This window comes from Schistocerca serialis, chromosome 8 (assembly GCF_023864345.2).
Source record: "Schistocerca serialis cubense isolate TAMUIC-IGC-003099 chromosome 8, iqSchSeri2.2, whole genome shotgun sequence".
NCBI classification, from domain to species: Eukaryota; Metazoa; Arthropoda; class Insecta; order Orthoptera; family Acrididae; genus Schistocerca; species Schistocerca serialis.
In genome coordinates this window covers 346704206-346729290 of record NC_064645.1, presented here as the reverse complement: position 1 = coordinate 346729290, position 25085 = coordinate 346704206, and the positions used below count along the sequence as shown (strand labels likewise).

Sequence of the window (25085 nt, the reverse complement as noted above, 5' to 3'; positions counted from 1 at the left end):
GGTGTGGGCAATGTGTCTATGAAAATAAGAGTAAAGTGTTAAATACAGTTTTGTCCGATGTAGCTTTATTTTTGAGGTATGCAGCAGAGTAAGGATCACAAGTGCACCAGAAACAACACAAAATAAATTCTTGGTAATTCAAAAGCAACAGCTCACACTGCTTCAAAATAAGCCTAAAATGTTAAACAAAGTTTTGTCTGAATTTGCTTTATTTTAGCGTTATGCAGTATAGCACGGATCACAAATTCAACACAAACAACGCAAGATTAATTCTTCTCAGAAAGGAAAGACACGAATGCACCCGAAATTCAACACAACTACGTATCGTACATTTAGTCTTTTCGGTCACGGAATGTTGCAGACTTTGTTCACCACACTCTGCACAGTCGCAGAGCCATTTTCAGTTAGCTGCTGTAGTTGTCCTACATTTTCAGTTGCAACACCGTACAAATGCTTTCCGAGATGGCTCTAAAAGTACAAGGGGTTTAAGATCGCAGATCTGGCGGGCGAAGTAACTGGTCCCGCATGGGCTATCCACTTATCGGGATAATTAACAGTGAGATAAACTCTTGTTCCCCGTCTGAAATGTGCAGGTGCGCCGTCGTTCGTAATAGTTCATGTAGCGAATGGGACATCTGAAGCAAACCACTCAATTCGAGTTCCAAAAATTCACGATACACTTTTCCAGCCAGGCGCCGTGGAATAACATGCGATCCGACTAACTGATCGTCCGCTTTACCACACCAAATGTTCACTGCAGAACGATGTTGATATCTTCGTACTGCAGTTACGCGAGGATTCGCATACCCACACTTGCAATGCCCCCGAGGGTAAAGAGGCTCTCATCTATCAATAGTACCCGACGTCTGAACAGTGGCGCAGCAGTATGGCGTCCGAGTAACCATTGACAGAAATTCTGACGTCACAAGTGTCAGCTCTTATAACTTTTGCAGGTGAAATGGCTGGAATTGGTCTCTCCGAAGCAGGCGCCACATAGTTACTACCCCATGATGTAATGCCAACCACAAATGGCATAATGCATCGTAACTCGGAAATAAACAGTTTCAGAGGAAACTTTAATTAAAATTTTACTCATATTTTGATGCATACATTCCACCTACGAAGTGTGTACAGTTACTTTTGAATCACCCTGTATAACGAATGTAATGTGAGGAAACAGTATTACTTGTCCCGAGCTCCGAAGAAAAATTTTACTAGTGGAAAGTTTTTCGAAACGTCCATGTAGGGATTCCTATATTAAATACTTCGAAAATGTTCACTGTTCTACAACACAGGATAATAAAGTGTGTAGTAAAGAAACAGTAAACGTTTCGTAGCTGAAGCGAGTCGTGATAGTTTCGCCGAAAGTACGAATAATGAAGGAAGTTGGAATTAAAAACTCCAGTGAGACGCTGTAAGTTTAATTAATGAAACACCGCTGCCAGTGCTTTTGTTGGCGTAAAAACTTCGCCTGCTTGTGCAGTTTGCTAAAAGGGCACCTAGGCGGACTGACAATGCTGAGTACTGCAACCCTTGCCGATGGAGGCAGTAAAACAGAAAATTTCTGCTCGGCAGACAGACCCGCGCCCCAATAGCTGCGGCACTTGCAGCCACCGGGGAGAGACGTCTCATTACGGAGCTAATTAGGAAGGCGGCGCAAAACGCAGCGGCGGCGCCGCCGTTTGATCTGCTGGTATCGGTGCGGCATTATTGTCCCGGAGCTGCGCTAATTGGAAGAGCAGGCGCGGTTAATCGTGGCGGTGGCCAACGCTGCAGAGAGTGGGGCTGCGACACTCTGCTGCCAGAGTGACGACTACCGTCTGCTGTTCGTTGAAGTGAACAGTCTAGGGAGTATAGATTACGGAGTGAGAATAAATAGAAGGAAGAAGAAAGTAATGAGGAGTAGTAGAAAGGAGAACAGCGAGGGAACATCAGAATTTTGGATCACGGTTTCGACGAAATGTAGAACTCTGCTACATGAGCAGCAAATTAACGGATGATGGACGGAGCAAGGAACACACAAAAATCAGTGTGGCCCTGTCTAAAAGGGCAATACTGGCACAGCACTTCGAAAACGTTCACTGTTTCGCAATACAGAAAAATAAAGCGTTTCAGTAAGGAAACGACATGTAAAAGCAGCAACGACTGTGAGGAAACTGGAGTAGAAGAGACGTGAAGCATTTAGATGTCGCACTGAAAACGAATATCGAAAATTAGGTGGTGTGATAAAGCAAAAATTTTTTGTTTTTTTGTTTTGGTTTTGGGGCGCAAAACTGCTATGGTCATTAGCGCCCGGTCTGTGACTTAGGAAAAGGTAAAAAACGAAAATGGAAACTAGCAGCAATGGGAACGAAACTCAAAAAATTGGAGAAACAAAAAGCAGAAGGAAAGCTTAAAAAACCATTACAGAAAGGGGTTGGCTGTCTCCAAAAAGAGCTTCAAATGACTGACGTCATCTCACTGGCACTAATAAACTCGAGAACGCGATCGGCTGAGCGCTAAAGTAAGAATGTCGTAGTTCTACGCAGAATGGCGAGGAAAGGGATACGTGGAAGACACTGAGAACAAAAGGGGCATGATGGTAGGACATCCGTTAAGACACCAGGGAATAGGTACCCTGATACCAGGGGGAACTGTATAGGGTAAAAACTGTAGAGGGAAGACTGAGATTGGAATATAAACAACAAATAGTTGAGAGCGTAGGTTGTAATTGGTACTCAGAGACGAAAGTTTGGCACAGGAGAGGAATAGTGGCAACGTCAGACCCAACAGAATACTGATGGCTCAAAAAAGTGCTTTCTTCTTCCTCATTTTCTGCTTTATTTCCTTTACATATTGAAAGAGTTTTGTAAATTCATTTCTTTGTACAACTACGTTTCTATTTACGTCATGCAGTGGTCATGAGTGTAATTTGCTATTTTCATTTGTTCTGACGCTCTATGTTTTCAAGTTTATTAACATGGTGTTTAAATTCATTTTCCGTGAAAACATCAGTATGAAGTTGTAATTTTATATGAAACTATAAACTGACGTACTCGAAAATTTTGAAAGTGTAGTGTGAAGCGAGTTGTGTAGTGCGGTGTAGAACCAGATGGACAGGTCGGCAGTGAAAAGCATCAGCACAGCGTCGGGAACGAGAACAGGGTGGTGACTGCCGCGCCGCGTGCGTGCTGGTGTGTACTGTGTCCTTGGCCGACGAAAAACAACTATTTGGATGGTGATACTTTTTGTCATTTCGGTTTGGTTGTACTCAACAGCCACTCGACACACTAACCTTGAAAACTATGATGTGCAGACCGCTCAGATGCGTGAACGGTTTGTGTTCTGTTTTGATTTTACACAGCACAGACAGTTTAGTGCATACCGCAGACAGTGAAATTAAACAGAAATATGATAACACATTTCCGTGTCTTGAACTGATATTAAGAGCTGTAATCGAGAATGTATGGTGTACCGATCGCCGCGAGACTGCTTTGATTACACGCTGACGTTTGTGGACAGCAGGGATTGTTCGATTAATACCGCGGACTGTTTATTCAAATTACAAATATAATAATGTTCCTGCTTATTGTGGGCGGTTGTACTGTGAAATGTACGGAATTGGGATCGAACGAAAACCTATAAATACACTCCTGGAAATTGAAATAAGAACACCGTGAATTCATTGTCCCAGGAAGGGGAAACTTTATTGACACATTCCTGGGGTCAGATACATCACATGATCACACTGACAGAACCACAGGCACATAGACACAGGCAACAGAGCATGCACAATGTCGGCACTGGTACAGTGTATATCCACCTTTCGCAGCAATGCAGGCTGCTATTCTCCCATGGAGATGATCGTAGAGATGCTGGATGTAGTCCTGTGGAACGGCTTGCCATGCCATTTCCACCTGGCGCCTCAGTTGGACCAGCGTTCGTGCTGGACGTGCAGACCGCGTGAGACGACGCTTCATCCAGTCCCAAACATGCTCAATGGGGGACAGATCCGGAGATCTTGCTGGCCAGGGTAGTTGACTTACACCTTCTAGAGCACGTTGGGTGGCACGGGATACATGTGGACGTGCATTGTCCTGTTGGAACAGCAAGTTCCCTTTCCGGTCTAGGAATGGTAGAACGATGGGTTCGATGACGGTTTGGATGTACCGTGCACTATTCAGTGTCCCCTCGACGATCACCAGTGGTGTACGGCCAGTGTAGGAGATCGCTCCCCACACCATGATGCCGGGTGTTGGCCCTGTGTGCCTCGGTCGTATGCAGTCCTGATTGTGGCGCTCACCTGCACGGCGCCAAACACGCATACGACCATCATTGGCACCAAGGCAGAAGCGACTCTCATCGCTGAAGACGACACGTCTCCATTCGTCTCTCCATTCACGCCTGTCGCGACACCACTGGAGGCGGGCTGCACGATGTTGGGGCGTGAGCGGAAGACGGCCTAACGGTGTGAGGGACCGTAGCCCAGGTTCATGGAGACGGTTGCGAATGGTCCTCGCCGATACCCCAGGAGCAACAGTGTCCCTAATTTGCTGGGAAGTGGCGGTGCGGTCCCCTACGGCACTGCGCAGGATCCTACGGTCTTGGCGTGCATCCGTGCGTCGCTGCGGTCCGGTCCCAGGTCGACGGGCACGTGCACCTTCCGCCGACCACCGGCGACAACATCGATGTACTGTGGAGACCTCACGCCCCACGTGTTGAGCAATTCGGCGGTACGTCCAGCCGGCCTTCCGCATGCCCACTATACGCCCTCGCTCAAAGTTCGTCAACTGCACATACGGTTCACGTCCACGCTGTCGCGGCATGCTACCAGTCTTAAAGACTGCGATGGAGCTCCGTATGCCACGGCAAACTGGCTGACACTGACGGCGGCGGTGCACAAATGCTGCGCAGCTAGCGCCATTCGACGGCCAACACCGCGGTTCCTGGTGTGTCCGCTGTGCCGTGCGTGTGATCATTGCTTGTACAGCCCTCTCGCAGTGTCCGGAGCAAGTATGGTGGGTCTGACACACCGGTGTCAATATGTTCTTTTTTCCATTTCCAGGAGTGTATGAAACTGTGACGCGTTCATCTCCATCTCTCCCAGATTCCAGCTCCTCCCCCATCTGTATCTCTCTCCTCCTTTCGCCACTCTGTGTGTCCATCTCCTCGTCGCCCCTTCTTTCTTCACATTACCACTCCCAGCTCTCCAGGAGGCTACCGGTTGTTAGCCCCACAGTATTTCTTTCCAGATTGTAACAAATCCGTGTACTAAACGCAGTTGAAATCGTACCAAGCGTTTAGGATGAACTCATTACCCGCGGCTTTGCCCGCATGTTCACATGTCAAATGTATTTCACATATATTTAACATATTTCAAACATATTTTCATACATATTTCACGCGTATCTCTTGCGAATTAAGTCCTGCTGTTTCGTTTTCACGCAGCTGAATGTCTGACAGCTACCTTCTGAACTGATAAAATTAAGAGTCAGTATGTGCGCTAAAGAATGGGCGAAGAAAGCAACATATGGAACACACTGGAAAGAAGATGGAACAGGATGATATTATGTGTGTTGCGACATCCGGGGATAACCTCCACGGTACAAGAGGGAGCTTTAGAAGGTAAAATATGTAGGGGAACACAGAGATTTGAGTACGACCAACATATAATTCAGGACGTAGGTTGCAAGCGCTACTCTAAGACCAAGAGGTTAGCGCACGATAGGAATTCGTGGCGGGCAGCATCTAAGTAACCGAAGACCTTTCAGTCATAAACATATTTTCACACACATTTCACGCGTAGGCCTATCTCTTGCGAATTAAGCCCTGCAGTGTCTCCTGAACTACGCTGAAGCGCCAACGAAACTGGTATAGGCATGCGTATTCAAATGCAGAGATATATAAACAGGCAGCCAACGGCGCTCCGGTCGGCAACGCCAGTATAAGACAACAAGTGTCTGTCGCAGTTGTTAGATCGAGTACTGCTTTGAACGTGGTGTTACAGTCGGTGCACCAGCGATGGGGCATAGTATCTTCGAGGTAGCGATGAAGTGGGGGTTTTCCCGTACGACGATTTGACGAGGGTACCGTGAATATGAGGAATCCGGTAAAACATCAAATTTCCGACATCGCTGCGGCCGGAAAAAGATCCTGCAACAACGGGAGCAACGACGAATGAAGAGAATCGTTCAGCGTGACAGAAGTGCATCCCTTCCGCAAACTGCTGCAGACTTCAATGCTGGGCCATCAACAAGTGTCAGCGTGCGAACCATTACACGAAACATAATCGATACCGGTTTTCAAAGCCGAAAGCCCACTCATGTACCCTTGATGACCGCACGCCGCAAAGCTTTACGCCTCGCCTGGTCAGACGCGATTCGTTTCAAATTGTATCGAGGGGATGGACGAGTACGGGTATGAAGACAACCTCATGAATCCATAGACCCTGCATGTCTGCAGGGGACTGTTCAAGCTAATAGGAGCTCGGGTAATGGTGTGGGACGTCTGCAGTTGGAGTGAAATGGGACCCCTGATACATCTAGATACGATTCTGACAGGTGACATGTATGTAAGCATCCTGTCCGTTCACCTGCATCCATTCATGTCCATTGCGCTTCCGACGGACTTGGGCAATTCCAGACGTCCAGAATTGCTAAAGAGTGGCTCCAGGAACACTCTTCTGAGTTTAAAGACTTCTGTTGGCTACCAAACTTCCCAGACTTGAAAATTAGTAAGCATATTTGTGATGCCTTGCAACGTGCTGTTCAGAAGAGATCTCCACCCCCTCATACTCTTAGGGATCTATGGACAGCCCTGCAAGATTCATGGTGTCAATTCTCTCCAGCACTACTTCAGACATTAGTCGAGTCCATTACATGTCGTGTAGCAGCACTTCTGCGTGCTCGCGGGAGCCCTACGCGATATTAGGCAGGTGTACCAGTTTCTTTGGCTCTTCAGTGTGTGTGTGTGTGTGTGTGTGTGTGTGTGTGTGTGTACACCGATGTATTCTTGTAGGTACATTCACTGATGTATTTGACTACTGTCTGCAAAATGCGTCGCGGATACAATTCGTACTAAAGAAGTAATGAACTAAAACGTCACGGTTCATACGGTAGTTTTATAGCATGAACAGGGTAACTGTAGTGAGTGATAAGCTTTTTCCTTCCATCGTTTTGTGGGGGTTGTCAGAGTGAAAACGTTTCGTAATGGTTTGAAATGATATGTAAAGTTTGTTGCAAGTCACTAAATGCTCTCATTCTCAAGTACTGGATGAAAAAGGTGCAGGTATTTGCGTGTCGTCGGCTACAATGCTTCTTCGCTCCCCCCCCCCCCCCCCCCACCCCCTATTCTCCCTTGTTCTCGCCCCCACAACGATTCTTCCCAGACAGTGACTTGAGTACCAAGTTTTGTTGAAATCGATCCAGCAGTCATACCGGTACATGCATTCATATTTACGTCCATTCGTTTTTGTAATACGTATGGGCCCTACGTGATGTGTACAATCGTCTCTACATTTACGTCCTTTTCCTTCTAATATGCAGATTCCAGCGTGACCTTGCTTCCGAGTGCTGGACGCCTGGTGCGAGAGTGAGCCCTGCCACGCCGGGCTGTACGGTGCCCACCCGCTAACAAGGCAGCAGCCGCCCGCGATCACTATTTGCCCGAAGCGTCGTTGCACGCGCAGTCACGGACTCTGGCAACGAGTGGCTCCCCGTAACGACGACTTCTCTTATCTCACTCTGACTCTACGCTGTGTGTCCCGTGCAGCTTTTCTGGAGAGGCCGTCTGACGTGCTCCAAGAACCACCGGGACGAGTCGATAAGGGGAATTGCTGACGCATTGTCGTTGTATCGGCTACAGACATAGCACAGTCTTTACGCACGACTGTTTATCATAAGGGCACACATAATGTCCGTCGAGAGATATCACAACCTATGGTAGTTTACAATTCATTATTTATTACTCACGTATACATTCGTGGGTATTCATCTGCACCCCCCTCACCACCACTTAGTATCGTAGAGCAAATATCATTTCTATGTCGGCGACTTCTAGCTTCACCCAAGTAAATGTTCCACAAGTAGAATCAAGAACAGATACCAACATGAGTAACTCCCAAGCAGATATCCTCAGTGTAGGTAATAACTTAAATCACTTAAGAAGGGAAGTCCTCCAGTTCAGATTGGGTGCCAGTTATGCTAACACAACAGCTCCATACTTAGCAACCACATGCAACCGCTCGCTCGATGAAATATCCGGAAAGTGATAACTAAATTTAAATAATGAAACGTGTGAACTCATAAACACGAGTACTAAAAGGAATCCGCTAAATTTCGATTACATGATAAATCACATAATTCTAAATGCTGTGAATCCAACTAAATGCCGCGCGAGATTAGCCGAGCGGTCTGGGGCGCTGCAGTCGTGGACTGTGCGGCTGCTCCCTGCGGCGGTTCGAGTCCTCCCTCGGGCATGGGTGAGTGTGTTTGTCATTAGGATAATTTAGGTTAAGTATTGTGTAAGCTTAGGGACTGATGACCTTAGCAGTTAAGTCCCATAAGATTTCACACACATTTGAACATTTTGAACATCCAACTAAATAATTGGATATTACAAGTACAAGTAAGTTAAAACGATGACATACATAATTTCGTGGGGAAAGCTAATCAAAGACTACGATTTATTGGCAGAACACTTAGAAGATGCAGCAGGTCTACTAAAGAGACTGCCTACAGTACGCTTGTCCTCTTCTGGAGCATTGCTGCGCGGTGTAAGGTCCACATCACATAGGATTGGCGGAGGATATCACAAAGATTCAAAGAATGGCAGATCGTTTTGTATTATTGAGAAACAGGGAAGAGGAATGGAGCGAGGGAGGGAGGGAGAGAGAGAAAGAGAGAGAGAGAGAGAGAGAGAGAGAGAGAGAGAGAGAGAGAGAGAGAGAGCGCTAATCTCATTGACATCGTACGCGAGTTGGGTTGGCAATCATTAAAATAAAGGCTTTTTTCGACAAGGCAGGATCTTTTAACGAAATTTCAGTGACTAACTTTTTCCCCTGAATACGAAAACATTTTGTTGGCGACCACTTATATAGGGAGAAATGACCATTGTAATAAAATGAGCTAAATCAGAACTCGCAAGAGAGGATGTAAGTGCTCGTTTTTCCCGGGCGCTCTTAGAGATTGGAATGATAGAGAAATAGCTTGAATGCGCTTCGATTAATCCTCTACCAGACAATTAACTGTGAATTTCAGAGTAGACATGCAGATGCAGATGCTGATGTCAGATCTGATGATATCAGTACTGTGATCGTGTAGGTGAATGATCTGGACGAGCGTAGTATTGATCTATCTTCAGTGGTAAGATGGGCACCAACCTGTAACTTAAAATAAATGCTAAAAAGTTTCAAGTAATTTTAATGGACATTAATTAGTTCTGAATTCTGTGACCAATTGCTTGCTATTCCCCTCGATATTATTCCAGTACCGTAGCCCAAGACAGTGAAGCTCTTGGGTGTAACTTTACACGAGCCCCTCAATTACGCAGAAACAACTGTCGGTACTTGCCTCTGCACCTTTAAAAAGTTTAGGGACATATTTCGACAGTGTGTGAAACGTATACTTGTGCAGTCACTCCTTATCGAACGTCAGCCCTGCGATGTAGTTCAACGTGGCACGAGTAGTGAGGAGACTAGACTTTAGAACTACCACGAAAGCTTGTATCTGCAACATCCGTTTATTTGACCGCGCCAGTATTTCACCCCACCCCAGACAAGATACGTCACTACTATACTGTCTCTCTTTCATCGGGTCCTCAGTACCTTCCATCTGAGATAGTTCCTGTCATCTCATCATAATGGGAACACAAGATCTGACCTTTGCACATCCACGAAACAAAAACATTCGCAAACTCCTCTACTGCTGCCGTCGCTCTCTGGAACAAGCAACTCTCTTCTCTGCGCGCAGTTCAGATGCTCTGTTGCTTTCAAGAAGCTGAAATGCCTCCTCCTGTCATCCATATAACGTTTCCCCAAAAACTGACATGCACTATCAATTTTCCTACGTCAAACAATACAGCTCACAGCTTCTCTGAGGTACCCTTCTATCTCTCATCACTCCTTAATGTCTTCATCCATTTTCATTAATTGTGTTTTGTCACACTCCTCTTTCTCTTTTTCTTCCACATTTCCTATCATATCCATTGCTGCTAGCGCTCGTAGATTAAATCTACCTTCTTATAATTTGTCTTTATTGCTGTACGTCTCATGAACAATCTATACTCGTGTTTTTCTCCACTACATTAATTTGTAACTATTGTACGTGACTCAGCAAATGCTTGTTGTGAAATATGTAATGTAAGATACGCAGAATGCCTGGTTAGATATAAAGGGGAACCTGGTGGCTTTTTATCTGGCCACATTAAATAAATAAATTTTTAATGATAAGCCAACCATACATGGGGATGAAGCTGATGTGTTGCAGTGTATCAAGATGAATAGATCAGCAAATGTGCCTTGACGACTGAAGCCTATAATAAACTGATAGGATAGACGGCGGCACTGTGGGAAATCAGCACACGAGAGCAGGCGAAGGAATTCTGCTACAGCAGAAGCAAAATAACACGTCGTGGACGGAACAAGAAGGTCGTAAAAATCAGACTAGCGCAGTCAAAGAGTGAGCACTCCTGCGGAAAACAAGTGTACTAATATGAAACTAGGCCTTAATAAGAGCTGAAATTTCTCAGAATGTACACTTGGAGCACTGCATTATTAAGATGTGGTGGTATAGGATGACGAGGTTCTCTGCAGAAAGGGTGAAGAAAGGAAAGTATGGAACAGGATGATAAGACATGTGATGAGACATCAGGGAACTTCCACGTTACTTGCGGGAACTGTACAGAGTAAGAACTATAGAGGGGAAAAAAAAAAGATTGGAATATATCCGACAAATAATTGAGGACATGGGTTTCAAATGATACTTCGACATCAGGGAACTTCCAGGTTACTTGCGGGAACTGTAAAGAGTAAGAACTATAGAGGGGAAAAAACTGGAATATATCCAACAAATAATTGAAGGCATAGGTTTCAAATGATACTTCGAGAAGTAGGAGTTTTTTTTTTAAGTCTCTACATACGGGGTGTTCATTTTAACTAAAGAGAATGAAATATATCGAAAACTACACATCGGATCAAAAAAAGTTACAATTCCAAATTGTTTGTCTCGGAGGGGCACATCCAATGATAGCGCACCCGACCCGCCACCCCACCCCGTGCGTGGGTGGTGGGGGCAACTTTGAAATCTTCAATGGGAACCACCGTTTCTTATTGCAGATTACGATTCTATGGCAAAATCTACATACGTTTTGTCTGAATCATTTTCTTAGTTTCGCCAAGATGGCTCTGTAGTCGAAGGAGTAGAAATGGGAACATGCTACTCAGTGTTCCTTCAATATCCAATGACACGCCGGAACCCACCTCCATGCTGCGAGGGTAGCATAGGCCAGTATTTCACAGTTTCTAATTGGAAATCCAATTCGCAACGTTGTATTCCTGCGACATATCGAACAGGGGACTACTCGACGCGCCGCCGTGGCCGTATCATAAGAGGCAGTACACTGCGATCGGAGCTCACGTATCGTGCTGACGTAGAACAGACAGGAGCTCTAAACATTACAATACTTGCGCAGTGTTTATTGCCGGCACACCTACCTGTTATTTTGAGAAAAGGCGTGCAAGTGGACGTTGAATGTTGTAACCGCAGAAGAAAAAATTGACATGTTCCTGATTTATGGAGAATGTAGGAGAAGTGTTGCGGCTGCTATTACCTTGTATGCCGAGGGTTTTCCAGAGAAAGCTCGCTCTCGTTCGTTCCTTTGAACGTCGTGAACGCCTATACGTCTGATGGTAGTGTACAGACCGGCAAAAGTAAACGAAGCAAACGTATTACAAGAGAAATTAAAGAAATAGCGGTACTAGCGGCAGTGCACCACAACCCACGGATAAGCGCTCAGATAATACACTTCAAGTCCGGTATGTCCATAGGTAGTATTGTCACACTACTGCATCAAGGACTTCATTCCACTGATTTCCATAACCAGGTAGTGTTTTGTGAATGGGCACGTTAACTAATGCAAACAACCCCCATGTTCTTTGCTGAATTACTATTTTCCGATGAGTCTACATTCACAAAACGAGGTAGCATTAAGCGGCATAACATGCATTACTGGAGTGTAGACAATCCCCACTGGTTACGGCAAGGTGACCATCAACGTCCTTGATCGGTTAACGGATGGAGCGGCATTATGGGGAACCAACTCTTTGGTCCGTATTTTGTCGACGGCACGTCGAGTGGACGCAAGTGGCGAACGTCTTTGGAACAGGAACTGCCGGTACTACTGTAGGATGTTGCCCTGTTCGATACGATGGAGGGATAAAACTTTGAGAATGGTGTTTCCACGCGCCATTGGATATCGAAGGGTCATTGAGTAGCGTGTTGTAAATTACGATTTTGTACCCATTTCTGTTCCTCCGATTACAGAGCCGACTGTGGCGTAACGAAGAAAATGCTTTAGACAAATCGTATATAGATTTTGCCTTAGAATCGTAATCTGCAATAAAAAATGGTGGAGCTTACTGAACATTTTAAAGCTGCTCCATGCCATCCACGTATGGGGTGGGGCGCAGGGGGGAGGGGGGGGGGGGCGTGTGTGTTATCGTTGGATGTCCCCCTCCGAGGCTAAAAATTTGGAATTATAACTTTTTTGATCCGATGCGTAGTTTTTGAGATATTTGAATGTCTTCAGTTAAAATGAACACCCTGTATATAAAGCCAGTGTGCCTGTGTGTGTATGTCTGGACCTCCTCCAAAACAACTGTATCGATTTCAACCAAATTTGACGCAAAAATAGTTGTTGTTGTCTTCAGTCCTGGTTTGATGCAGCTCTCCATGCTACTCTATCCTGTGCAAGCTTCTTCATCTCCCAGTACCTACTGCAGCCTACATCCTTCTGAATCTGCTTAGCGTATTCATCTCTTGGTCTCCCTCTACGATTTTTACCCTCCACGCTGCCGTCCAGTACTAAATTGGTGATCCCTTGATGCCTCAGCACATGTCCTACCAACCGATCCCTTCTTCTGGTCAAGTTGTGCCACAAACTCCTCTTCTCCCCAGTTCTAATTAATACCTCCTCATTAGTTATGTGATATACCCATCTAATCTTCAGCATTCTTCTGTAGCACCACATTTCGAAAGCTTCTATTTTCTTGTCCAAACTATTTATCGTCCATGTTTCACTTCCATACATAGCTAGCAGTAAAGCTGCATGCCCTCGGGAAAAATTACGGCTGTAGTTTGCCCTTGCTTTCAGCCGTTCGCAGTACCAGCACAGCAAGGCCGTTTTGGTTAGTGTTGCAAGGCCAGATCAGTCAATCATCCAGACTGTTGCCCCTGCAACTACTTAAAAGGCTGCTGCCCCTCTTCAGGAACCACACGTTTGTCTGGTCTCTCAACAGATACCCCTCCGTTGTGGTTGCACCTACGGTACGGCCATCTGTATCGCTGAGGCACACAACCCTCCCCACCAACGGCAAGGTCCATGGTTCATGGGGGTAGGGCGAAAATAGTAGGCTTATCGAATACTAGCAGTGTAGGGTTTATAACCTCCTAGACGCAATAATAGTGGAGATATGAGCAAAAATGTGTTCTCCAGCCACGTGTAAAGACTGCTCAACGTAACAGGTAGATTGCGTGGGAATAATATCGACCTGCCTTCCGCCTTAACTTGAAATGCAGCCTACACGTCAAGAGCAATAAACGGTTTATCAGCCCCCAATGTCTAGGCCGCCGTGCACGACACGTGTGGTGTGTGGAAGCAGCAACAGCCTCTCTTATCGATCTACTTTGCAAGCGCTATATGCGCAGATGGGCACGGCTGAGCAGAGAGATGGGGGGAGGAGGTGTACTGTGTAGTTAGTCAATGGAAGGATGCGGTGGACCGAGAAAAGGGGGAAGAAGATATGGACAGAGGGAAAGAGCTGGTGGACGAAGGGGATGGAGAAGATTGAGAGACGAAGTGGAAAGGAGGAGATGTAGAGTTGACAGGATGAGGGCAGAGAGATAGGAGGACAGAGAGCGAGGAGGAGGAAACGTCCGCGATACATGTGTCAAACGCGCGTGCGGGCGAAGCTGCGGGAAAAAGACTATCAAATAAATAAAAAAGAAATCCGTCACCGACGTCGATTTACAACATGTTCGTTCTTCGATTGGGATGGGTACAATGGATGAACAGGCCTCGCCATTGTGAGCAGTGTGCAGGTCACTCACCGAGCGAGGTGTCGTAGGCGTGCAGGTACTCGGAGGTCATGAACTGCGACACGAGCGACGACTTGCCGACGCCGGCGGCGCCCAGCATGACGACGCGCAGCGGGGCGGGAGGCGACGCCGCGCTCGACTCGCGACTCGACGCCAGCGACGCCGTGGCGCTGGTGCGCGCAGAGCCGCAGTGCTGCGCCGTCAGGTGCTCCGTGCTGCAACACGACGACGCCGCCCGTCAGCGCGCTGCCTCTACACGATACTCTATCCCTGCGTAACTACTGCAACCCACACGGGGTCGGTTCACGTGAGCGAAATATTATTTTATACCCCTCCCCCTGTCACGCGCCAGCTGCGCCACCTTTCAGACATCTGTTGCCTTTCCTTTTAAAATAACTACTACACAGACATACCTCTGTATCAAAAATTAAAATCAGAATCTTATCCAGTGTACAATATTAAAAGAAACAGCTCATTTCCATTTAAGGTAATTCGTGACATCTTCAAAATCTTTTCGTGAAAGCAGAAAGAACTTGACCTGTTGTGTTGTCCCACCTTCAATAAAATTTTTCTAGCTACTGAACTGGGTGGAAGGAAGCAACAGATACAATTTCTGTAATTTTTTATTTTAATAGCGGATCTTTGTAATTCTATAATTTACAAAGTACACTCCTGGAAATTGAAATAAGAACACCGTGAATTCATTGTCCCAGGAAGGGGAAACTTTATTGACACATTCCTGGGGTCAGATACATCACATGATCACACTGACAGAACCATAGGCACATAGACACAGGCAACAGAGCATGCACAATATCGGCACTGGTACAGTGTATATCCACCTTTCGCAGCAATGCAGGCTGCTATTCTCCCATGGAGACGATCGTAGAGGTGCTGGATGTAGTCCTGTGGAACGGCTTGCCATGCCATTTCCACCTGGCGCCTCAGTTGGACCAGCGTTCGTGCTGGACGTGCAGACCGCGTGAGACGACGCTTCATCCAGTCCCAAACATGCTCAATGGGGGACAGATGCGGAGATCTTGCTGGCCAGGGTAGTTGACTTACACCTTCTAGAGCACGTTGGGTGGCACGGGATACATGCGGACGTGCATTGTCCTGTTGGAACAGGAAGTTCCCTTGCCGGTTTAGGAATGGTAGAACGATGGGTTCGATGACGGTTTGGATGTACCGTGCACTATTCAGTGTCCCCTCGACGATCACCAGTGGTGTACGGCCAGTGTAGGATATCGCTCCCCACACCATGATGCCGGGTGTTGGCCCTGTGTGCCTCGGTCGTATGCAGTCCTGATTGTGGCGCTCACCTGCACGGCGCCAAACACGCATACGACCATCATTGGCACCAAGGCAGAAGCGACTCTCATCGCTGAAGACGACACGTCTCCATGCGTCCCTCCATTCACGCCTGTCGCGAAACCACTGGAGGCGGGCTGCACGATGTTGGGGCGTGAGCGGAAGACGGCCTAACGGTGTGCGGGACCGTAGCCCAGCTTCATGGAGACGGTTGCGAATGGTCCTCGCCGATACCCCAGGAGAAACAGTGTCCCTAATTTGCTGGGAAGTGGCGGTGCGGTCCCCTACGGCACTGCGTAGGATCCTACGGTCTTGGCGTGCATCCGTGCGTCGCTGCGGTCCGGTCCCAGGTCGACGGGCACGTGCACCTTCCGCCGACCACTGGCGACAACATCGATGTACTGTGGAGACCTCACGCCCCACGTGTTGAGCAATTCGGCGGTACGTCCACCCGGCCTCCCGCATGCCCACTATACGCCCTCGCTCAAAGTCCGTCAACTGCACATACGGTTCACGCCCACGCTGTCGCGGCATGCTACCAGTGTTAAAGACTGCGATGGAGCTCCGTATGCCACGGCAAACTGGCTGACACTGACGGCGGCGGTGCACAAATGCTGCGCAGCTAGCGCCATTCGACGGCCAACACCGCGGTTCCTGGTGTGTCCGCTGTGCCGTGCGTGTGATCATTGCTTGTACAGCCCTCTCGCAGTGTCCGGAGCAAGTATGGTGGGTCTGACACACCGGTGTCAACGTGTTCTTTTTTCCATTTCCAGGAGTGTATATCACTTTCCATCGTAAAATGTACTACGGTGTGCTGATTTTTTCAAAAAAATCCAAACATTGTTAAGACTGTAAATCTTTGTTATCCGTGTCCACATATTTGCAGCCGTCTGCTGCTAGAGGCATCCGAATTGTAGCGTTTAACATGGTGGTGTGTAGCGTCACTATGTCGACGGGTCCACACACGGAGCCACCCTCTTCTGCGCCATGACAGTGCCAAACTACGTCCGAGCGCTGCGATATCTGCAACAGTCCGACGCATCGGGTGCTCTGTCGTCCTCCATACAGTCCTGACTTCGCTCCATCCGATTTTCATCTGTTTCCAAAACTTAAAGAATAACTCCGAGAACTTCTCTCTTATAGTGATGAAGTGGTAGAAGCAAAGGTGAGATTGTGCCTCGGACAACCGAGTCATTCTACAGTGATGGTACCCCAAACTGGTCTCTCGTTGCAAGAAATGTGTTTCCAGGGTGACTATGCTCAGAAAGAAATATGTAGATATGAAGAATAAAGATGTAGAATGTCAATAACGTCTATTTTATTTCTAAAGCTTTCAGAGTTTTCACATAAAAAAATTCTGAGGCATCGCGTTTCAACACGCCCTTGTAGGTCTTGCTTTCTTTTAAAGTGCTACCGCACGGGTGTACGCAGGAATTTATACGGGGTGACGGGTAAGACTCTAAAATTGCCATTTTTTATACAAATGAGTTGGTCGGCTTCGAGACGTCGTGCTTCAAGTTCTAAAGTTTATAGGCGACACCAGAAAATTATTATAATTCACGGAATTGTTCGTTATCCAATCACTTCTAGAAGTGTATGAGAATTTTGTTATGAAAGAAAACCATATACTACAGATTCCGTGGGGGAGGGGGGGAGGGGGGGGACAGGTGGCAAGTGCCCCCTCTTGTCCCCCTCCTACCACCACCTCTCGCGGATACTTACGGACTGCCGTATTCGACATCACTTCGTTGCGGACATCCCATCCTTTTCGTGCTGTGTGACTCTCCGCTGTTCTACCACTGCCACTATGCGTGTGACCTCTTTCAGCACTGGTGCACGGTTAATACTGTTTCCTCCCACGGTGTAAGTGAAAATAAGAGCGGCCAAATACGTGTAGCTTGGATCGCCGGACAAGAAAAGAATTACCGTGGGCGCCCGGAAGAGGCCGTGCTGCGCTATAGCCTATAGGTGCTCTTTGTCGGCGTTGAGCGAGCCAAAGGTCGCGGGGCGGTCTTTGATCTTTGCGAGCCGACCTGCTCGCAGTCGGCGCGCCTGCCGACCTTCACACATTGTGATCTATTCGAGACTGCTGCGCGCAGTACGGCCACGGATGCGGCGACGAGGCGGCGAATTCAGCGCCGCCATTCGTACGCCCCCGCTGACGCAAGCCGTCAGTCAACGCCTCTGAGCTGCTGGCTCCACAGACATATTTCAGGACTTCTGACAACGATTTATTCTCCCTGAAAGGACGCTCAACCAACACTCGCGCGTGGGGAAAGAAACACTCTTATTTTTCAGCCACAACGTACGTTTAAAGCTAGACGAATTTCATAGCCAATTATGCTGCTCATTCTTTTCCATTCGACAAGTGCAACGCGTTTAGTCCAACCAGCGTAACACTTTCTGCAGCGCTAATTTGTATTGCTAAGTAAAATTGGTATGGTCGAATCTGAGGCTCAGCGCTGTCTTTAGGTGATAGTCAGCTGTCTTTTTTTTTTTTTTTTTTTTTTTAGAGAAAATATAACTGGGGTTATGTTTCCTGTTTTCAAATGTGACACTTCTACAAACTCTGCCGCTTACGTTCAACAACGATATGATTCCTTCGAAGTCAAAAGAAAGATACTACTAGGGTTGAACGATGAGTAATAGCTTCATAGACAAGATGAGAATGATACAAACCTTAGAATTTCCTCTTTAATAACATACTCCGATCAGATAATAGTTCAAGAAAATGGAGATAATCTTCAGAGCGAAATTTTTCGTCTTGATTTGTTGGGTTGTTGAGAAAGCGTGACTATCTGCTCTAATAAAACAAAAGTTATGACATTTAAGAGAAAATCGCCTACAACATCGAAAATCATAGTAAATAATACAATAACGAAACCCATGGCTGTGACATAGCACTAGACTTCGACAGTGAAACCTATAACAGGATCCTCAGAATTCTCCGCAGTGTTACAGGTTGCACCGGAGAAGGTAACTTCAGAAATGAATGCGTTATAAATGAATTACAAATCAGTTCCACGCCCATGAAAATAGACCTATACAGAAACACATGGCGGGAACATGTGAATACAATGCCTGGAAACATACTTCCAAAACAAATTCTTGATGTGTAATATAACGTAATGTGAAAATACAGACACTGTACAAACACACGTATTGTAACTATCAATACTGATCCATGCATCGACGGGAATCATGAAATGTGCAAGCGTAAATGTTGCGGACTCCGTGACGTGTGGATCGGTCCTGGAGGCCGAAGTCGTTAAGGCGACCGCTCGCGATAAGCGTGAAATCTGGGTTCGAGTCCCGTTCCGACACAGATTTCCGTGTGTCGCAAACAACTGACATTAATTCAAATTTGGAAAATGCGAATCCGTTTCGTAATAAAAAATTACATTTACACGCCATAAACGTTAAAAGGTTTCTTCTACTACAGAGTCCGCCCCTGGTAGCTGAGTGGTCAGCGCGACGGAATGTCATGCCTAACGACCCGGGGTCGATTCCCGGCTCGGTCGGAGATTTTCTCCGCTCAGGGACTGGGTGTTGTGCTGTCCTTATCATCATCATTTGATCCCCATCGGCACGCCAGTCGCTGAAGTGGCGTCAACTCGAAAGACTTGCACCAGGCGAACGGTCTACCCGGAGGGAGGCCCTAGACACACGGCATTTCCATTTTGACTAAAGAGTAAATTTTCAAAAGTGATGCAACTAATTAACTGTACAAAAGTTGCAGCAACAATCTCACATCACAGAACTGCAGTCGAGGTATGACTTGTAACTTCGTACATGTGTCTGCTGCCCTGTATATGCTTTCAGTTTATATTATCATCATCCGTCGTACGGCCTCTGACAGGAGTAAACACGAGGATGCGCTGAGAAATAATGCCTACGAATGTTTTTGAAAACTCTGAACGATTTTTAAATAAAACAAACGTTATTAACATTCTCCCTCTTTATTCTTCATGGTCACCCTAGTGACGAACACATTTCCCCCAACGAGAGACCAGTTTTTTGATGCCATCGCTATACAATGTTGGTCTCGGTTGACGGAGCCGCAACCTCACTTCTGCTCACACCGCTTCATCACTATCAAAGTTAATTCCTCGAAGGTCTTCTATGAGTTTTGGAAACAGACGAAAATAGGATGGGGACCTAGTCGATACAGTACGGTGGGTTTTAAGAAAATAAATGCCGACAGGCGTAATTTTGCTAATTACTTCATTTGACTATCACTTTCGGCGCCTCACTGGCGTGGATGATTGATGACAGCGAAGTCAAGGCGTCAGATTATTGAAGATATCGCAGCAGACGTGTGTGGTCTGGCATTTTCATGGTCAGAGAGAGAATGCTCCATGAGTGGAAGAACTTTTCGAATTGGAAACTCTATTATAGAGCGTTGATTCTCGCGCATCGACATATTACGTTACACGCGGGCGTATTACGCGCTACAATTCGGATCCATCTAGCAGCAGAGGGCTGCAAGTTTGTAGACGTGAGGAATAAAACTGTAGTTTTAGTCAGAAACCCTAAAATTCAGAGGCAATACTGGCTACCTATCGCCAGTTAATATTCCTTCCCCCGTTCGTGTTACACGACGAGTTGAGCGGTTTTATCACAAAACAGAGCCCCATACGCTGAATCGAAGGGGAACTATCTCGCCTGGTGGCTGAAAACAGTTAGGACGCATTCATGCGTGAAATGCCGCAGTGGCCAAACACGAGTTGCACTGCTCTCCTTCTAGCGCTCGGCAATATTTCCTTTTTTTTTTTTTTTTAATAAAGCACGATTTCCGTTTTAACGTTGTCGAGGTTTGTGAGGATCTGCGAAAAATTTCGCTGTATTGCTGCTGTGTGAAGCGCAGCGCAGTAACAGAAAAAAAGCGAGAGTATATTAAGCCTGCGCATTCGACGACAAAACCACGGTGTGTTGTCGTAGGAAGAAAAAAAAAAACTTGTCATCTGCCGGCGGCATCGGTGAAAATGAGCAAATGCAGCTGTGCGGTGCGGTGGCCGTGTTTGCGTAGGGATTTGGGCACCGCGGGCGCGCCACGCCCACTCACGGCGGCTGTGTATGATTTGGGGCTGATAATTGCGTAACGTTTAATGATGCCGCCTCGGTTGGCTGCCCGAGCAATCTGCCGTCGGACTTTCTTGCCTCGGTAGCAGCGCAAGGACCCCCACTACCATCACCCAAACGTACCTCAGCCCCGAACGCTTCACGTCTCGTTTTTGTGCCTGAGTTTGCATTTCTATACAAAACGGCAGTACACAGGTACATTTATTTTTTTTGCGAGGGTACGCGTTAACGTTCTTTAGAATAGCGTATACGTGGCACCTGCCTATTCAGTAATGCTTGCATGTTACGCTGTTCTAATTATTTCGGTGAATATTCTTGACAAAAACCGATCATTTTACAGAGCAACGGTTCCTTTAAAAAGCCTTATTCGGATCCATGCGCCGTAGCTGTCCAACTTGATTTACTACGCTGCCTCTAAAACATGCAGCTCGACCTTAAACTTGTTTTCCTTCTTCCAACTCCCGTTTTTCTCTAATCTATCCATCAAACGGCCTACGACTATTTTTTATTTTTGTACATGAGTATGGTTTGATGAGGCCCGCTACAACTTTCTTACCTGTGTTAACCTCTTCATCTCGGAGTAGCACTTAAACCCAAAATACTCAATTATTTGTTGTAGATATTCCAGTCTGGATTCCCCTACCGTTTTTGCCTACAGAGTACTTGTTCAGCAGATGTGTTTCACAGTAGCAAAGATGAGCAAGTGCTCACAGCTCTTAAGGTATACATTTTATTTCCTAGACATTTTTTTGTTTTGGTCCACACTACCTCCTCTGAAAATTTTTTCGGTGGAGCTCTGTTTCATCGTGCATATTCCAATCTCTATCTTCTCCTTTACTTCTTCTGGTAACATAGAAATTACGGAATTGTATCCTAGCCAATATTCTACAACACTTCTTCTAGAAACCAATTTTCTGTTGTTTCCGTCAGTCTTCTGACTGGTTTGATGGTTCCCGCCACATTCCCTCTCCTGTGCCACCCACTTCATTTCAGAGTAGCACTTACACCCAAAATACTCAATTATTTGTTGTAGATATTCCAGTCTGGATTCCCCTACAGTTTTTGCCTTCTACGGCTACCTGTAGTACCATGGTAATTACTCCTTTACGTTGCAAGACACGTCCTACCGTCCTGCCCTTTCTTTCAGTCAGAGTTTTTCACATAATTCCTTTCAGCTCCGATTCTGTGGAGAATGTCCTCGTTTTTTTATCTTATCAGTCCACTATTCAGGTAGTTAATCTACGAGATCCTCCGCCCCTGCTAGGTATAGAGTTTTGTATTTAAAAAATCGAAAGCACATTTTGAATGAATGGTATATAGCAGTTTGTGTGCATTATGGCTAAGATTTATTGTTATGAAATGAAATGAAATGTCGTGTGGCTAGGGCCTCCCGTCGGGTAGACCGCTCGCCTGGTGCAGGTCTTTCGATTTGGCGCCACTTCGGCGACCTGCGCGTCGATGGGGATGAAATGATGATGATTAGGACAACACAACACCCTGTCCCCGAGCGGAGAAAATCTCCGACCCAGCCGGGAATCGAACCCTGGCCCTTAGGATTGACAGTCTGTCACGCTGACCACTCAGCTACCGGGGGCGGACATTTATTGTTATAAAACCATGTTTCTAAACTGAGAACAGCAGTACGAGTGGTATTTGAAGATTTGGCAGGGGTAGGGGCAGGGGGAAGGAGGTACGAGAGGCTCGAGACGTCCTGATAAAATTAAAAAAAAAAAAATCCATTAAACACTGAAAATTAGAACGGATGGACAATGTAACTTTTAAGATATCTAGAAAAGGCAGATATCGACAGGAACGTGATTTCTTGCATTCATTTCGCATACAATACCTGGAATGGTAACGCAGTCAGTGCTTTCTTGCGCTTTGTGGACATTATACGAAGATATCTGGATTGTGACAGCCTAGATGTGACGAGTGCAGACGCGCTGCCTTCGTAAATGAGGTAACACGTATACTACTGTTATTTTACTCCGGATTGGAAAACATGTTACGAGAAATTAGAGACCGCTGAGTTGACATCCAAAAAAGTGTCGTGATTGGTTAAATAAAAAACAGAGGAAAGTTAGGAAAGTGGATTCAATACTGTAAGTGTTTCTCGCGTATAAGTGACGTCAGCGCAGTAGTCGCGGTAGCAGCTTGAACGAACAACCGTAACCAACAGATGTGCATTCGACCAGTCATTTGTGGGCAGCCAGTATTAAGTAAAGTACGTGCGGTAGCAATATGCGAGCGTTTTTGTGTCACAGATCGCAATGGAGCAACATCTCTAAATCCAAGAGTTCAAGACGCTTTCCAAAATGTTTTGAAGAAGAGAAAATGGTGTGAAAAGTTTTTCCCAGACACCTTGATTCCAGAACAAAAACATCGACTCGTTCACGCCTGCCACTACTTGATTGAAATAAAAAACATTGGCAATTATTTTCTGAAAAAAAGCATCGTGCAGGACGGGAGTTACCAGTACGAGCGTACTACAAACGACAAAGTGCAGAAATTCACATGAAGGGTTAACGCTTTGCGACATAACTGACATTCAAAGCAGTGGGACACGGGAGTTGAACAGCATCCCAAAGAAGGACTTTCCTGACAGTTTCACACGGTTGTATGAACGTTCTGCGCGTTTCGCTCAAGGTTCAAAAATGGTTCATGTGGCTCTGAGCACTATGGGACTTAACATCTACGGTCATCAGTCCCATAGAACTTAGAACTACTTAAACCTAACTAACCTAAGGACATCACACACATACATGCCCGAGGCAGGATTCGAACCTGCGACCGTAGCGTCTCGCGGTTCCAGACTGTCGCGCCTAGAACCGCTCGGCCACTACGGCCGGCTCGCCAGAATCAACTTCAATGACTGTCTGTCGCAATCATTGGATTGACACTTTCGTGCGCTTTGCGACTTAGCTTACGATGTTTTTCCGCTTTCCCTGTGTGCGGAATAAAGCTTCGATATGGTGGTTCTTGAAAACCCAAACACTTCGGCTACCTTGTTTACAGAAGCAGCCACCATACGAGCACCAACAATTTGCCTATGTTCGCGACTTAATGCCCTCACCACTACACAGAACACGGCTGACTCTTGCTACAAATTGAGAAACTTGCGCAGGTGCCGTTTGTGGTCAAATGCCTACACTACAGGCATGGCTAGCACTTGCATTTATTTTCAAGCATGCATTTCTGCCGGTGTCTCCATATTTTTGTCTAACCCCTGCGTGTACAGATGTGTTGCGTTCTGCGTATTTTTAGGATACGTTAGCCTAACGCCCGCTGCTTCGCTTGTGCAGACTGTATAACCTTCACTGACTTTTTTTGAATTGAATTTTTATGCTGTTCACAAATTGCAACACGAGACCACAGGAGCATGGTCTTTTCCGAATGTACTTCTGACCAAAAAGCGATTCTGGTAGCTGGAGTCCAAAGTCTTTGTTAATCATGCCTTTTGCGTCCTTGTGGCGGTATTTACATAGCAACTTCATCCCATAACACATATTTCCTTATATCTAACCAAGAACTGATATCCCAGTTATTACAGATGTAGCTTTAAAATTTTCTTATTACAACGAAATATTTACTTAAAAATTTTCGTCCCAGTTTTACCCCCTTTGGGGCTGAATTTCCAAAAATTCTGAACACACTTTTTTTTACCTTTCCGAGTAACTAAATATCAGTTTTCGTAATTCTAGCTTCAACATTGTCTTAATAGCGAAATACTTTCAACAAGCCTTTCATCTCGCATTCGGAAGGACGACGGTTCAATCCCGCGTCCGGCCATCCTGATTTAGGTTTTCCGTGATTTCCCTAAATCGCTCCAGGCAAATGCCGGGATGGTTCCTTTGAAAGGGCACGGCCGACTTCCTTCCCCATCATTCCCTAATCCTATGAGACCGATAACCTCGCTGTTTGGTCTATTCCCCCAAACAACCAACCAACCTTTCATCTCGTATTTCACCTGTTCAGGGGTGCAATTTTGAAAACCCCTACTTAAACGATGCCTACAATGTAAGATACACACCCTCTCCAAATTTACAGTTTCTATTCTAACTGAGAAGCCAGATTCAAACCTTTAGCTTTAAAGATGCTTTCGTGATGAAATATTTTCCTAATGCAGGTCACGCTCTCAGCCCTTAGGGGCTGAATTTCCAGAAGGACCGAAACACGTATTTCTTTATTTGTAATCGAGAAGTCAAATAACAGTGTTCATAGATGTAGCTTCAAAAATGCTTTAGTAGCTCTTTAATAATGATTCCTTTTCAAAACGAATTTCACCTATCATTTCACCCCATAAAAGTTGAATTTCCAAAAATGCTGAAACGCGTATTTCTTTATTTCTGACCGAGAAACCAAATATCAATTTTCGTAGGTCTAGCTTCAAAATAGCCTTAA

The 25085-nt window shown here is 46.1% G+C and overlaps 1 protein-coding gene across 1 annotated transcript in view; it reads right to left on the bottom strand.

Moving 5' to 3' along the window:
- The window catches only part of LOC126417013 (uncharacterized), a 311463-nt gene that overhangs the window by 52591 nt on the left and 233787 nt on the right, over nt 1–25085 (bottom strand). The window contains exon 7 of the mRNA XM_050084902.1: nt 14304–14506. Within this exon, the coding sequence (XP_049940859.1) occupies nt 14304–14506 (203 nt within the window). The remainder of the gene's footprint in view (nt 1–14303; nt 14507–25085) is intronic.